The sequence below is a fragment of the Phacochoerus africanus genome, chromosome 13, assembly GCF_016906955.1.
Source record: "Phacochoerus africanus isolate WHEZ1 chromosome 13, ROS_Pafr_v1, whole genome shotgun sequence".
Classification (NCBI taxonomy): Eukaryota; Metazoa; Chordata; class Mammalia; order Artiodactyla; family Suidae; genus Phacochoerus; species Phacochoerus africanus.
In genome coordinates, this window is record NC_062556.1 from 11376854 (window position 1) to 11391230 (window position 14377).

A 14377-nucleotide genomic window follows, 5' to 3' on the forward strand; every position below is an offset into this window, starting at 1 on the left:
GTTGCAGACGCGGCTTGGATCCCGCGTCGCTGTGGCTCTGGCGTAGGCCGGTGGCTACGGCTCCAACTCGACCCCTAGCCTGGGAACCTCCATATGCCGCGGGAGCGGCCCAAAGAAATAGAAAAAAGACAAAAATAAATAAATAAATAAATAAATGAAAGAACCTCTATTATACATAAGAGAATCCATGAAAACTATAATCTAGACTTGTAATATCAATTTTAACTGCTAGAGTATTATTTTCTTTTCCATATGGAAATATCTGTGACTCATAATATACACGTTGTTATCTATGCCTAAAATGTTGTTTTAAAGAGAGTTAGAAAAAATAAAAGCGATAAGGTTGTTCTAATTACACGAGGTCCGGGGTAAAGATAATCTTCTGATTAGGATGTAATTTTAACTTTGAAACTTGGTACTTAAAAAGATTATGGAAGGTATTTCGGCAGCTGTACTTTGCAACCTTTCAACTAGAAAATATCCTCACTTGTATTTTCCATTAATGTATTTCTTTTGATATATATAGAGTTATCTTGATACTTTGTCAGTAGAGGTAGTTTTTTGTATCAAACATTCTGTTTTACACATTGAAATACCATTTGTGATTGTTGATCTTGGAATGACATCTAGGTCACCTTCTCCCAAGGAACTAATAACTGTGCATTAGTTTAGGTAAAGTATTTCCTGTTGTTATTAAGCTCACCATTTCCCTGTAATCACAACAGAAATTACTTTAATGGCATCATTTATCTTGTTTACCAAGTCAACATCCTATAATGGTTCTCAGATAACACTTCTGTTCAGATTAAATTGACCAGTTTATCTGCTATGTTATTCTTCAGAATGCAGACTTCTCTAACGCAGGGAGCATATCTGTTTTGTATTTGTGCCCTGGCATACACTAAGTATGCAGTGCTGTTTTAGAACTGAATTATTAAATGTCTTTAATTCTTAGGAATGACTAGCTCCTTACTTTCTGCCAGACATTTTTTATGACCATTTATTTGATTCCATTTTGTAGATTCCTTAGTTCCTATTATTTCACAAAATAACTGTTATTGTAATAGATCTATCATTGCAAGAAGAATTTGAAGAAATAAAAGCACCATTTACTTTTGTAAGTAGGACTAATATTTTATACTGAAATGTTATATTTTTTCATTGCAAAGCAATTTACATGCTGACTTCTCTACTGCATCATTATTGTATCCTGGTACATATATAATCATATAATTTAACTCCAAGGTATCACCGTAAATTACAGACAGGCGTTTATTGGATATGTGGAGTTTTCTTCTGTAGGTAAAATAATCTTGTTCATTTCTCTAAACTTGTGGCTTATATAATCCTTCACATATAATCACAGTAAATTATTACTTAGAATATCTACTTATAATAATTCTGTGACTTTTGGCAGTATCTTCAATGTTGTAAAATTGAAGGAACGTCCAAGTTCTTCCAAGTTCCAAAAACTGTGTATTTCATTCTGAAGAATTAATAAAACAGGACTGATCATCTCTATTTCATATTTTGCTTTAAATGGAAAATTCAGTAAAGAAAATTCACCCTGGGTCAAATTGGAGAATTTATTGTGTTGAGCACAGATAAGGAATTTTGGGAAGGTCTAGCTTGTCTCCTCAGGGTGATTCAACAATTTAAGTCTATAATTATTGGATAAAATGAATATACTCTTAAAAATAAATGAGTTTTGGAGTTCCCGTCGTGGCGCAGTGGTTAACGAATCCGATTGGGAACCATGAGGTTGCGGGTTCGATTCCTGGCATTGCTCAGTGGGTTAAGGATCTGGCGTTGCCGTGAGCGGTGGTGTAGGTCGTCGCAGATGCAGCTCAGATCCCACCTTGCTGTGGCTCTGGTGTAAGCTGGCAGCTATAGCTCTGATTGGACCCCTAGCCAGGGAACCTCCACATGCTGCCGGAGTGGCCCTAGAAAAGGCAAAAAGACAGTAAATAATAAATAAATAAATAAATAAATAAATGTGATTCACCTGACTCTCCTCTATTTAAGCCTAACTTGACCTATAGCCTATTTTTTCTGTTTATGCTTTAATCATGATAATTAACAAGTTTACTTTTACTAATTATGTTTCAAAGTTTTTATCTTTTGACTTTATGAATGCATTATTAAGAAAAGTGATACATAGTATTTAAAATAAACAGAGCCAGCGTTCTTCTGAATACAAAAATAATCTAGTGGTTAGGACTCAGCACTTTCACAGCTGTGGCCTGGGATCAATCCCTAGTCTGGGAACTAAGATCCTATATCAATAAAGTGTTCATTTATATATACTATATTCGAAAGGAGGATTCCGTATTTTATAGAATATAAATTATTATTTTATTAATAAAGAGGCATTACATAGCCATTTTTATTCAACTCATATTAATTGTATGACTATCCTGTTGTTTTTTTCTCTTTATTATTAATATTTCTTAAACGCATAGTTAAAATATGTGTATATTCTTAATTATTATTCAGGGTCAGAGTCTTTGTTGGGTAATGTGAGAATTTGAACCAGACATAGTTTAGAAGTTTTAGAATTTAATTGAGTTTTTGGAATTTGAAGCACAGGGAGAAGAGAAGAAAGTTGGTACAGAGGAGTGATTTAGGAATAACAATTGCTTCTATAATTTAATTTAACCCAAAGAGAATTGAGAAATCCAGATGATTTATGATAGTGAAAATGTCTCTGATTTCCCTTACTTCATCCTTATTCATTGCTGCTGTGATTAAATCAGGAAGTAAAGGAAAGGGCAAGACACGCAGGTCAGTCACTTCTGTAGTGGAAACTTGAGTCTAATACCATGGATAAAAGTGTTTAATTAAAAACCTCAACAACAGTTGTTGTAAGTTATTTGGGGGCATAGGGCCATATTGCAGTTCTTTTCAGTATAATACTCTCTCTGAACACCTTCGTGTTTGTGTATACACGTGCATGCACACACACATATATATGTATATGCCGTATTTTGTAACCAGGCTTTTGTCCTTAAGGTCAAAGACAGTGTCATCTCTGTGACATGGCAGTGGCTTACTTAGAGTTTTTTAAATAAGATATTTAAATGAAAGTGTCTCCAGAGACAGCGAACTCAAAACTTAATTAATCCCAGCTGATTTGGAAATTGTAATATGTTGTTTAGTATGTTTAAATGTAAAATGGTATTTACATGGAATGTGCACAGAGAAATGAAAAGTCACAGGGAGGAAAAAAATGACATTGAATATTAAGAATTTGCCAGAATTTCCCCCTTGATATGATATTTTTGATGGGCTAGCACAAACCTGGTTTCTAAAACATAAGTTAAAATAAGGGTAAATTTACAGTGGTGTTTCACATTTAATAGATAGCAATAATAATACCTTGAGAATGCCCTCTTTACCTCAGCTCATTCCCTGTCAAAGCCCTAGTAAATATCACTTTTAAATTGTAATCTCTCAATCTGTGAAAGAGTTACCTATGAGAGTCTTAGGAATTTCAGCTCTATCGTGGAGCAAAAATTCTTAGCAGAAGCAAAACCATAAAAAATAAAAAATATCCACAGCCAATAAGATTCCTAGACTGTATCACCACAATGACCAAAAACAAAAAGCAAAAGAAACAAATTAGAGCATATTTCAATAAATTAGTCAAAATAACAAGATATCATATAGCTATAGTTACAGTTAATCGTGTTTCTGAGCAATCTAAACAGTCTAGATTGACAAGTTAAAAGCACTTAGCCAACTACTTTCACGTCGAAATAGATTTTCAGTTCTGAGCCTACAGAATTTCCATGGAGAAAGGTGCAATATCAAATTACTTTGAGATTGCAGTTAATATTAGCATTAGTTTCTTTATGAATCTTTCAAAATATTTCATGTAAGAGGGTACTACTAATTTCTGACTATTAAAAAGCTAAATCCATTTCATTACTTATTTATTTATTTATCTTTTTGCTTTTTTAGGGCCACTCCCGCGGCATATGGAAGTTTCCAGGCTTGGGGTCTAATTGGAGCTACAGCTTCCAGCCTATGCCACAGCCACAGTAACGCGAGATCCGAGCCACATCTGTGACCTACACCACATTTCACAGCAACGCCAGCTCCTTAACCCACTGAACGAAGCCAGGGATCAAACCCGCAACCTCATGGTTCCTAGTCGCATTTGTTTCCACTGCACCACAATGGGAACTCCCATTTCTTTCTTTTCTTTTTGTTTTTTGTTTTTTATTTTGGTCTTTTCTAGGGCCGCACCCACGGTATATGGAGGTTCCCAGGCTAGGGGTCGAATCGGAGCTGTGGCCGCCTGCCTACACCACAGCCACAGCAACGCAGGGTCCGAGTCACGGTTGCGGACCTACATCCCAGCTCAAGGCAATGCTGTATCCTTAACCCACTGAGCGAGTCCAGAGATCGAACCCACATCCTCATGGATACCAGTCAGATTTGTTTCCACTGAGCCACAAGGGGAACTCCTTTTCCACGCTATTTTAAAGCATAAGGCATCTTTCAATTTTGTCTTCTAATTCTATGGATGCGTGCAGACCCACAATTGAATCAAAAGAGTCTGACAGCTCTGTATTAAAACAGTGTTACAATACCTTTCACTATTTCTTGTGTTAAAGTAAGACAGTTTTTCCCCAAAGATCAAAATATTAACTAAATACTTATTTTACAATTTTATGGGGTTTTATGGGGGTTTTTTGTTGTTGGTTGGTTGTTTTTTGGCAAGACAGTGTAGTTCTGAAAGTAAAAAGTGACTTCTTACCCCTAGTAAGTGTAAACCAAAAAAACTGCCATCGTTTTGGATGGTGGTTGACTCATCTGTGCCCAATCTGTGTGTGCTGCCTAGATCTGGCCATCTCAAATTTGTCCACTTAATTCGTCTTCTCAAAGTACGTTTATCTTGGCCAACCTTATCTTTCAACAGCATAGTTCATGATATATTCGAAAGCTTGTACTAGACACTTGCCTTACCGTTGGAGCACTTCCTGCATATTCAGGCTTCTCTCTCCCACATGCATATTATCTACACTCTGTGGGTTCACTGTGGTAAGCTAGCATGGTGCACAGTGTTGGATTAGTATTTCTAGTCAGAATATTTATTCTGGTGAATATATATTTGCTGCTGAAAGTATCCTATTGATTGGTCAACAGTTCTAACTATATTTTTGTTGGAAGGATATATGTATATAAGTATGTCTGTGTGTGTGTGTGTGTGTGTGTGTGTGTATCCCTTGAGGGCTGGCTACCTCTTAATTGACAGGATGAGAAAAGTCATCGTGGAATAGAAATGCCGTAACTGATCTTTAGTGTCATTTCTCCCTTTGTATAACTTGCTCTATATTCTCCCTCTTCACTTTCAAAAATGTTCATCATTTTATTTCTATCAATCTTTATCTGTCTTTCAGTTTCACCCTGCAGTCCCACTTTCACATATCCCCTGTATTCTAGTCAGCCATTCCCCCAAGGTATACAAGGTCTTTTAAGGGGTTTGTAGTCCCCCTGTTCCTTCTGTAAGGTTTGCTTAAGCTGGTGCTTTTTGCCCCTGTGTCTGACCAACGTATACTGCCTTCTCCGAGAAAACTGCTGAAATCACCCCCGTTGGAAATAACCGTGTGACTTTTCTTTTAAGTCACATATTGCCATCTTATTAATGATGCATTTTAAATAGTTCTGTAGCAAACATAAAGTGGACTTTTGAGTAGGTAACTTGAATGCAGGTCCCAGTTCTACGTACTGAATGGAAGACCTTGTGCTAGTTACTGGCTCCCTTAATTTTGTATCTATCATGTCAGGTAGGAATAACTAGCTCAAACAGCTCTTGTGAGAATCCAGTGAGACAGCATATATAAAAATGATTTGTAAATGATAAAACTTTAAGTAAATGTTAGATAATCTTAGATTGGAATTAAAATATGGAGCAGTTGGAAAAGTGTAGATAATGTCTTACTACTTAAAATCCTGAGTGCTGACAATATCCTCTGCTCATATAAAGAGACTTTTTTCATTTTAAAAATTTTTATTGAAGTGTAGTCGATTTACAATGTGGTAATTATCTCTACTGTACAACAAAGTGATTCTTATACATATACACACATCTATTCTCTTCCCATATGGACCATCACTGAATTTGGGGTAGAGTTCCCTGTTCAAGGAGATTTAAATGAGTTGATTTGGTTATGAATTTCTTGCCAGATACAAAAAGGAAAAAAACTTACCCTTTCTGAGACATACACTTGGCAAATATTTGCCTAATGCATATATAGCTGGAGTTATTTCTAGCATCACTAGATAAATTTAGCTTTCTTGAGCTTATGATTAAAATTATACAAAACCACAAATTTTCAAATATAGGTGACTTTTTACTTAAAGATAGTGTCATCATGCAATGCTTTTCTTAATATCTCTACTAAATATCTAAATGTTGCTAGTTATCTTCAGTATGCCCTGTCTCTAATAAAAATCTGTTTGTTTTTATAGTAATTTTAACACTTAGAAATAGTTCCAACCAAAATTATTTATTTATTTATTTATTTTGTCTTTTTGTCATTTCTAGAGCTGCTCCCACAGCATATGGAGGTTCCCAGGCTAGGGGTCGAATCAGAGCTGTAGCCGCCGGCCTACCCTGCCTACGCCAGAGCCACAGCAACGCGGGATCCGAGCCACGTCTGCAACCTACACCACAGCTCACGGCAACGCCAGATCCTTAACCCACTGAGCAAGGGCAGGGACCGAACCCGCAACCTCATGGTTCCTAGTCAGATTCATTAACCACTGCGCCACGACGGGAACTCCCTATTATTTAATTTTTGAAGGTTGATAATTCTTCCAAAATTGCCTCTCTTGTGTTCTGTCAAAATTATTTTTGTTTTTGTGTTGTTTTATTTTTGAGGAGGATCCATTATCATTTTGTTCATTCTCTCCAAAACTAATTCAGCAAATCACATCAGGGTTTATCGAGTTGAGATCACAATGGCCTTTTTCAAAGTACCTAGAGTACTGTTTGCAAATTTCAATTTTGCTATCCTGTCATTTGTATTTTCCTTTGAACAAAGCATTGGTGGAGCCTTTGTTTATGTTTTTCTTATGATGGAATGATAGTATGTGTTTGGAAAAAATATGAATATTCTTGTTACCCAGCAGTTTTTTAGAAGTTCATTCTAAAACATAATCTGGGAGTTCCCGTCGTGGCGCAGTGGTTAACGAATCCGACTAGGAACCATGAGGTGGCGGGTTCGGTCCCTGCCCTTGCTCAGTGGGTTGACGATCCGGCGTTGCCGTGAGCTGTGGTGTAGGTTGCAGACGCGGCTCGGATCCCGCCTTGCTGTGGCTCTGGCCTAGGCCGAAGGCCGGTGGCTGCAGCTCCGATTCAACCCCTAGCCTGGGAACCTCCATATGCCGCAGGAGCGGCCCAAGAAATAGCAAAAAAAAAATAAATTAATTAATTAAAAAATACAACATAATCTGAAAAACGAATGTCATTGTGTGTTTTTCTAATGTTTACCTTAATATGTATTTTAAAAGAACCTCTAGTACACAGAATATATAGTTAATAATTCTTTATATGGTCATTCATTATATAGCCTTGTAGTCTAATCGTTCTTTATATAGCTTTACCACCTAAAATTAAATTGATTTAGAGTACGAATTTTAATTGTGATCCTTTTGCTCATCATAGTCCTTTGGCCTTTTACTTAGTTTTTCTTTGTCAGAATTTCAAATAGTTGAGTAGCCAACAAGTGATAAATGTCCCATTAATCTTTCTGATTCTGTAGCTCCTGAGCATGAGAATTGCTGATCAATTACAACAATAGTCTCTTAAATGAGCTTTTCACATCTGCCTCTTATTTCGTTAGTTGACTGTCTGCCCAAAGATCTGATAAGATGGAGCACTAGTGCCTTTTTACAACTTGCTCTTTTGGTCTGAACCTTAGGGACAGGTTGTTAGCAGAATGGGCATGGAAGGGTATTTATCCACTACCTACAGCAAATGTACACGCTAGTGTCTGGAAGGCATTGGAGACTCTTTATTGAAATCACCTGAAGAGAAGAAAAAACCCTGGTTTCGCTTTAGCTTGCCGTTTAGCAACAACAATGTAAGACTCTGGCATTTCTTACTGATGCAGTGCTTTTACTGGTTATGTTTTCTTCAAACAGAAAGAAAAAAATGAGTCTATGAATTTAATTTTTAAAACAGTTAAAAACTTTAAAAATATATTTTCAATTAGCAAACATCATGATTAATATACTCTCCTCCAGAAATTCTTATTAATCCTTGGTTACATCTTTATGATGGCACTTAAAAAATACTGCCAATCTTGATCTGCCTTCTTATTATATGTTATACAGATGTCAACCTTTTGACTGGAAAAAATCTTGATGAATAACCAATATTTAAACTGTTTTTAAGATGAATATTTTCTTACCTGTAGAATGGACATGATAGTAGTATGTCACAGAATGTAAATGAGAATCAGGCACTTAACACAGTACCCAACACAGAGTAAGTGATCATTGAGTAGTAGCTGTTATTACATATATATTCTTATTTATCTTTTTTCTTCTGATGTCTATTCAGAGATTTTGGAAGAAGAAAAATGGAAGATTTTATAAAAATTGCATAAGGTTAATTTTATGTGAAATTATTTTTTAATATTTTAACATTCATTTAACAATTGACAGCCTATGGAGAACTACCTGTTAATAAATTACTTTATTTTTGTCTGCTGGAAGGTAATTTAAGCAGATCTTCAGTGATTATTGTTCTGTGCTCCAGAAGATAATCACATAGCGAATGTCACTGGAATAAAAGGAGCTCTAACTAGGTCATTGGTTTTGATGACTACCCCCAACTTGTATAAATATAAGAAACGCCTGACCATAAATAACAGTAGCAGGAAGTCAGGTTTTGTTTTTGTTTTTTGTTTTTTTTGTTTTTTTGTTTTTTTGTAGTTTTCACGTCTTTTTGAATATCTGTATATTTTAAAATTAATGCTAAAAAACAGTCAGTGAATGCCTCCATTTATGTTATTTCAGGAATTCTATTTTAAAGAAGGATTTTAGAAGTTAAAACTGTATAATGAATTAACTGGGAATGGTGATTTTTTTACCAGTGTAATTTCACTTTGTCTTAACGTTTCTTTGTTTTAGGCCTTGTTTGTATGAAGTCCAGCACATCTGTGGTTGAGCTTGTTATGCTGCTTTGTTCTCAGGTAGGAAATCTCATTCACTTGATTACATTAAACCACATAAGGGTTGTTTTGTGTCACTAACAAGAGAATGTATGTGAATAAATATGTATATGTTCATACATTTTAAAATTTCTTTTATGTCATAGATGAAAAAATAAATGATAGTGATTTTTTTGGTGTAGATGATCTTACCATGCAAATATCACTTTAATCTCTCTCTCCCTTCTTCTCTCTTTAGCTCTCTTATTACCTAAACTATTTTCTCTTTTTTAATCTCTGCAAATTATATAATTTATTATTTTATACTCTTCTTTACACCCCCTCCTTTTAAAATGATACAGTAGTATTTATAATTTTGACCTTCATTGTTAATTACATGATTTCTTTTTCACTATTTGAGATCATGAAAAGTAGAGTTTTTTAAATGCAAGAGCCAAAGTGTGAAATTAACTCATTAGTGGGGTTTTTTTGATATGATACCTTGCTTCTTACCCCTTTTTAATGTAATTTAAGGGTAAATTCTAAAACTCTACTTATACCATTTACTTTTAATGATAAGAATTAAAAGTAGACTAATAATTGTAGGGTATTTGTGAGCAATTATAAGAAAATTATGTGTAACATTTTTCTGATAAAGGGACCTGATGGTCTTTCTTCTCACCAGCTCTGCAAGTCTCCTAGTGATCCTGATTTTCCCAAAAGTATTAAATATTTTGTAATATGAGAATTTAAAAAGACCTCATGTATGTTTGTAACAAGTAGTTATTACATTTATCCCTAGTTTCCTCAGTGGAAAGGAAAATACATCAATACTGTTTGTAGTTACTGACCTGAGGTCTGGCTAAAACCACTGCTAACTTCCAAATAAACAACAGTATGGCTTCAGTTGATCCTTTAAAGCATCAGCAAAAACAAAACCAAAAACTTACCTATTGATTTTCAGTCTTCAGGTTTACTTTCTTCAAGAATATATTCAAGGGAAATCATTAGGTCCATTTTCCTCTTTTCATGCAGGAAGAGTTTTAATAAGGAAAAGTTAAAGAAAACAGTTTCCCTGGCAGGAGTTCATCTGTAGGGCATTTGAAAATTGTTACCTAATGCCAGAGTCCTGAGTTCGAGAGATGTCTTTGAGATCTAGCAGGACTTTTTAGGTTCTTGATGATGCACATTAAAAAAAAAAAAAAGGTTTTATGAAAAAAAAATAGTATAAAATTCCTTCTTCTTTAGCTCTCGGTTTCACTGCAGTTCAGAGGAATAAAGAAGAATGTAGCATTAGTGTCTAGTGTCTTTGATGGCCTCATCATCTGATCATAGGTTTAACATTACTCATTTGCTGGCTCCAGGAATTCCTGCCATTAAGGGCCCTAGAGATGAAACTTTGCCTCAGATATTGATTGAAAGGAAGAGTGAGAAATTTAAGCTCTCTATGCAGTGCACTTTCTTTCAGTGTTTCAGCCAAGCATTATTATAAACATGTCTCAATTTGATTTTTAACTTGAATTTCTTAAATAATTCAGTGTGTTTTAAATATCCAGGGGGTTAATTGATTAAATATACCTCATTTAAATGACCTTAAATTGTATTTGTAAAAAAGAAAACAAAGCTCCAATTATTTTATTTTCTATTAAAACGAGACTTGGCTTTCCACAAAATATTTTTAAAGAAGCAAATGAATAATCTTCCTTCAATGTAATTCAGGTGGGAAGAGTTTACTATTCTACTTTTAAATTACTTTTTAAATGCATCTTTTGCAGATCATTAATTGTTCCACAGATGTATCAAACCTTGGTTTTGAGGACACACAGAGTATGGATATGGCTTCAAAGTTTCTTAAAATAATCTGCCATTTTTCTCTACGAGTCAGATGCATGATGATTTATGCCCTCTTTTCACCCATTAGCCAGGCAGTCATAACAGGAGCAAACCTCTGATAAAGAGAAATAGAGTTGCTGATGCTGCGGAGATGGCTTGGCACAGCAGTGCTTTCCAGAGCTGAGTTCTCTTCTGAAGGCCTTAATGCATCTCTTTGATAATGTTGCTGATCCCTGTAGAATTAGTATTGTTCTGTAGGCTGTCTTTGTGCCAAGGTGGAGGCAATCCTGAGGAGTCTTTAAAGCTGCATCGTCTGGAATTGTCTTTTGTTTTACAGTCGGCCTTTTGCAAGTGTTGATAGCTCCATGTTATTATGATGAGTTCTTATTGGTACTAAAAAATTAGCTGAAAATCTGAATAAGTAACTACCTTGATGAACTGTATATATTTTTTCCCACAGTGGGGAATACAACTATTATCCACACTGTGATTTAATTATTGGATAGAATAAGTTTTCAATGCAAATGGAATTTTCTGGTGTATTTGTTTAGAATTAGCTTTTCCTTCTCTCAATGTGGATAAACCATGGAAGGATAATGTTTTGTTTGGAGAGAAGAGGTAGCTAAGAACTGAAAAAGGAAAGGAAAATGCAGCATTTCTCACAGCATTTGTTTTTCTTTCATTTGCTACAACACATTAAATGCTTTTATTTTTCTGCTTTTCATTTCGGAAATGCGTGGTAACCACTACATATTATTAAAGATTTCAGCTTTTCTTTCCTTTTTATCTGAGCTCCTGAATAAACTTAACTATTGCCAGTGGTTCATGTGCAAAAAAAAAAAAAATGTGGTCTAAATTTACATGAGATCACATTACACGTGTCTGAAGGTACTTGTCAAGGATAATTCAGTTCATATGGACAGTCTTTTAAACTCTAAGGGACACGCCATCCAGTCTACCCCCCAGTGGAATTTTGGGTCTCTGTGGAAAACATATTTTAAGTTTTAAGATGCTATTAGCATTATCATTATATAGCATCTATTATTCCCCAAACATTTTTTACTATATATGGACATTTTTCTTTTCCATGTAGATCTTATGAAATAAAAGTAAATTTTAATAATTAACTATTCTTCTTCCTTTTCAATTCATATTAAAAATGTACTTAGTCAAATGATTTTTTTTTAAGTTGGAAGTAAAGTGAACTGAAGTAAAATAATTACTGTATTGTGTTTTGAAAAATCAGTTCTTAATCAGTTAATACAATATTTCCTCCAGAGTTCTTCAGTATCTCATAGGTCTGCTATTACCCTCTGTCAGCTTTTTTGTTTTTTTAAGTTTTACAATCAGGTGTGGTTGAGGTGCTTTTCATTATTCTATATGTGGACCTTATTTTTCCATCACATTTTTCTGAATGTATTGTGTTTTTTGATGAAGAGCAGATTTAGTTTTCAAGTAAACTTTTTAGGGTACTATAATAGCTTCTAATTATTTCCAGATTTTTTTTTTTAGGAAGTCTCCATCAGAGGTTCTCCAGGAAAAATTGAGTGATGTTTTCCCATAGGATTTCTTTAAGTTTTCATAACTAAAGATTAGCAGATGCCACTTGCATTTTTCTGTGCCTTATCTGTCAATAAAAAATGTTTTATAAATTGAGAAATTCTTATGTAAAATAATGTCTCAGTATTTAAGTACTTTCTGACTTGAAGCACTGATTACACAAGTGTATTCTTAATAAATCATTTTTATTCTCATTAAAAACCAAAAATATGTATAAGTAACATAAGTAGAAGTCAAGCCTTGCAGGTCTCTTTAAGTTACTAACATGAGTGATTTTGTAGTTTTGTTTTGCCTTTATTCTTTTTAAAATACTCCATATACTTAAATAAAAAGGTTTCTAGTGATTCCACTGATATGATCAAGGCCGTAACCTAGGACTTCTAAACACAGCACTTACAAATGAACCACAACTGAAGAATAATCTTCCTTTTTCAGATGATTTAGCCTTTGAACATTTCAATTTTCTATTTTTTCTCCAGTTTCGTCAGATAGTACAAAAGAAAAAGACATACTTTTCTTATAACGATAATAAACCTAAGATAGGTTGAAGTGGAGGAAGAACTACTAAAGAATATTCATTTATAAGTATTCAATGCCAAAGGAGTTTTGGTGTTTAAGATAGGAAGATTATAAATTAAGAAAACTACTGATGGACAGAGTTTTTTCAAGCATTTTTAGAACTATGGAATCCTAATTATCATGATGAAATTATGTCACATTTACTTAGTGACTACTTTTATATTTTAACATTTGTAATCTTTACTAAATATTTATTGATACATTCTTCTAGTTCTTAAAGAGTTTGGTTTTATCCATGAAACCAACCTGTTTTATAGCTCAATTTGAAATCAAGGAAGAATTGAAAGCTGCGGCATGGCATTTTAAATTGAATATAATCAAGTGCCAACTATATGCGGTTCAGAAAATTGTTCCTTTGAACCCAGAAATAAGGTTTTCATGGAAGGCTTTAGTAAGATGCACGAAAGGTGGACCCCTTGAAGGTAATAGACCTTCTCCTCGATCTAAGGAGGGAAGGAGGTTTGGTTTGAGCCAAAGTCTGGAGAGAAATGAACCTGCAACAAGCTCAGACCAATGATCAGCCTTATTTGGAGCACTTTAGAAATTGAGTAGCTAGCCCGTGCATTTATTTGGGTTTATTTGTGATGTAGGGAATTACCCATTTCCAGCAAACACATGGAACAATATTTTCCTGAGATTATTTTTCCATATAAAATATTACAGTATGTTACATAGCCTAAAATTGAGATTGATAAGAAATTTCTAACTTGCAAGTCATGTTCAGTAGGTCTTGATGTTTGCTTTTACAGTTTCTGCCTTGCTTTTAGAAGGAATAAAGCCACTATTTTTTTCCTAAGTATCTAAGAAATCCCTTTTTCTCTGGTCAGTGCCTCCTCCAGCTCTCATCTGTGGTATGATGTCATCTCAAAGTTAAAGGGGGATACTGGGCATTTACAGTTTCTTGGGGAGTTGGTATGACCATATCATCTTTCTTGCCAGAAAGTTTGTAGTGTATCCTAAATAGAAAAGAAAGTTAATTATATCGCAACAGAACAAAGGGAGGGGGAAAAAAATGTATACATGTAAGTGAAACTTGGTCCCCATGCTATGCAGTGGAAAAAAATTTAAATTAAAATTTAAAAAAATAAAATAAAAATTAAAAAATTTAAAAATAGAGAAGTACTATTAAAAAAAGGAAAGTTAAGCAGGAAATTGGAAATGGTGTGATGCATAAAGATTATTTTCAACATGGATCATAGTAATGACTTTAAATTATTAGAAAATATGGAGAAGAT

The 14377-nt window shown here is 34.4% G+C and overlaps 1 protein-coding gene across 8 annotated transcripts in view; it reads left to right on the plus strand.

Moving 5' to 3' along the window:
- Positions 1 to 14377, plus strand: part of NBEA (neurobeachin) — a 636767-nt gene that overhangs the window by 275106 nt on the left and 347284 nt on the right. For all 8 annotated transcript variants that reach the window (XM_047756277.1, XM_047756280.1, XM_047756278.1 and 5 more), the window contains one exon: positions 9151 to 9212. In XM_047756277.1, coding sequence (XP_047612233.1) covers positions 9151 to 9212 — 62 coding nt within the window. The remainder of the gene's footprint in view (positions 1 to 9150; positions 9213 to 14377) is intronic.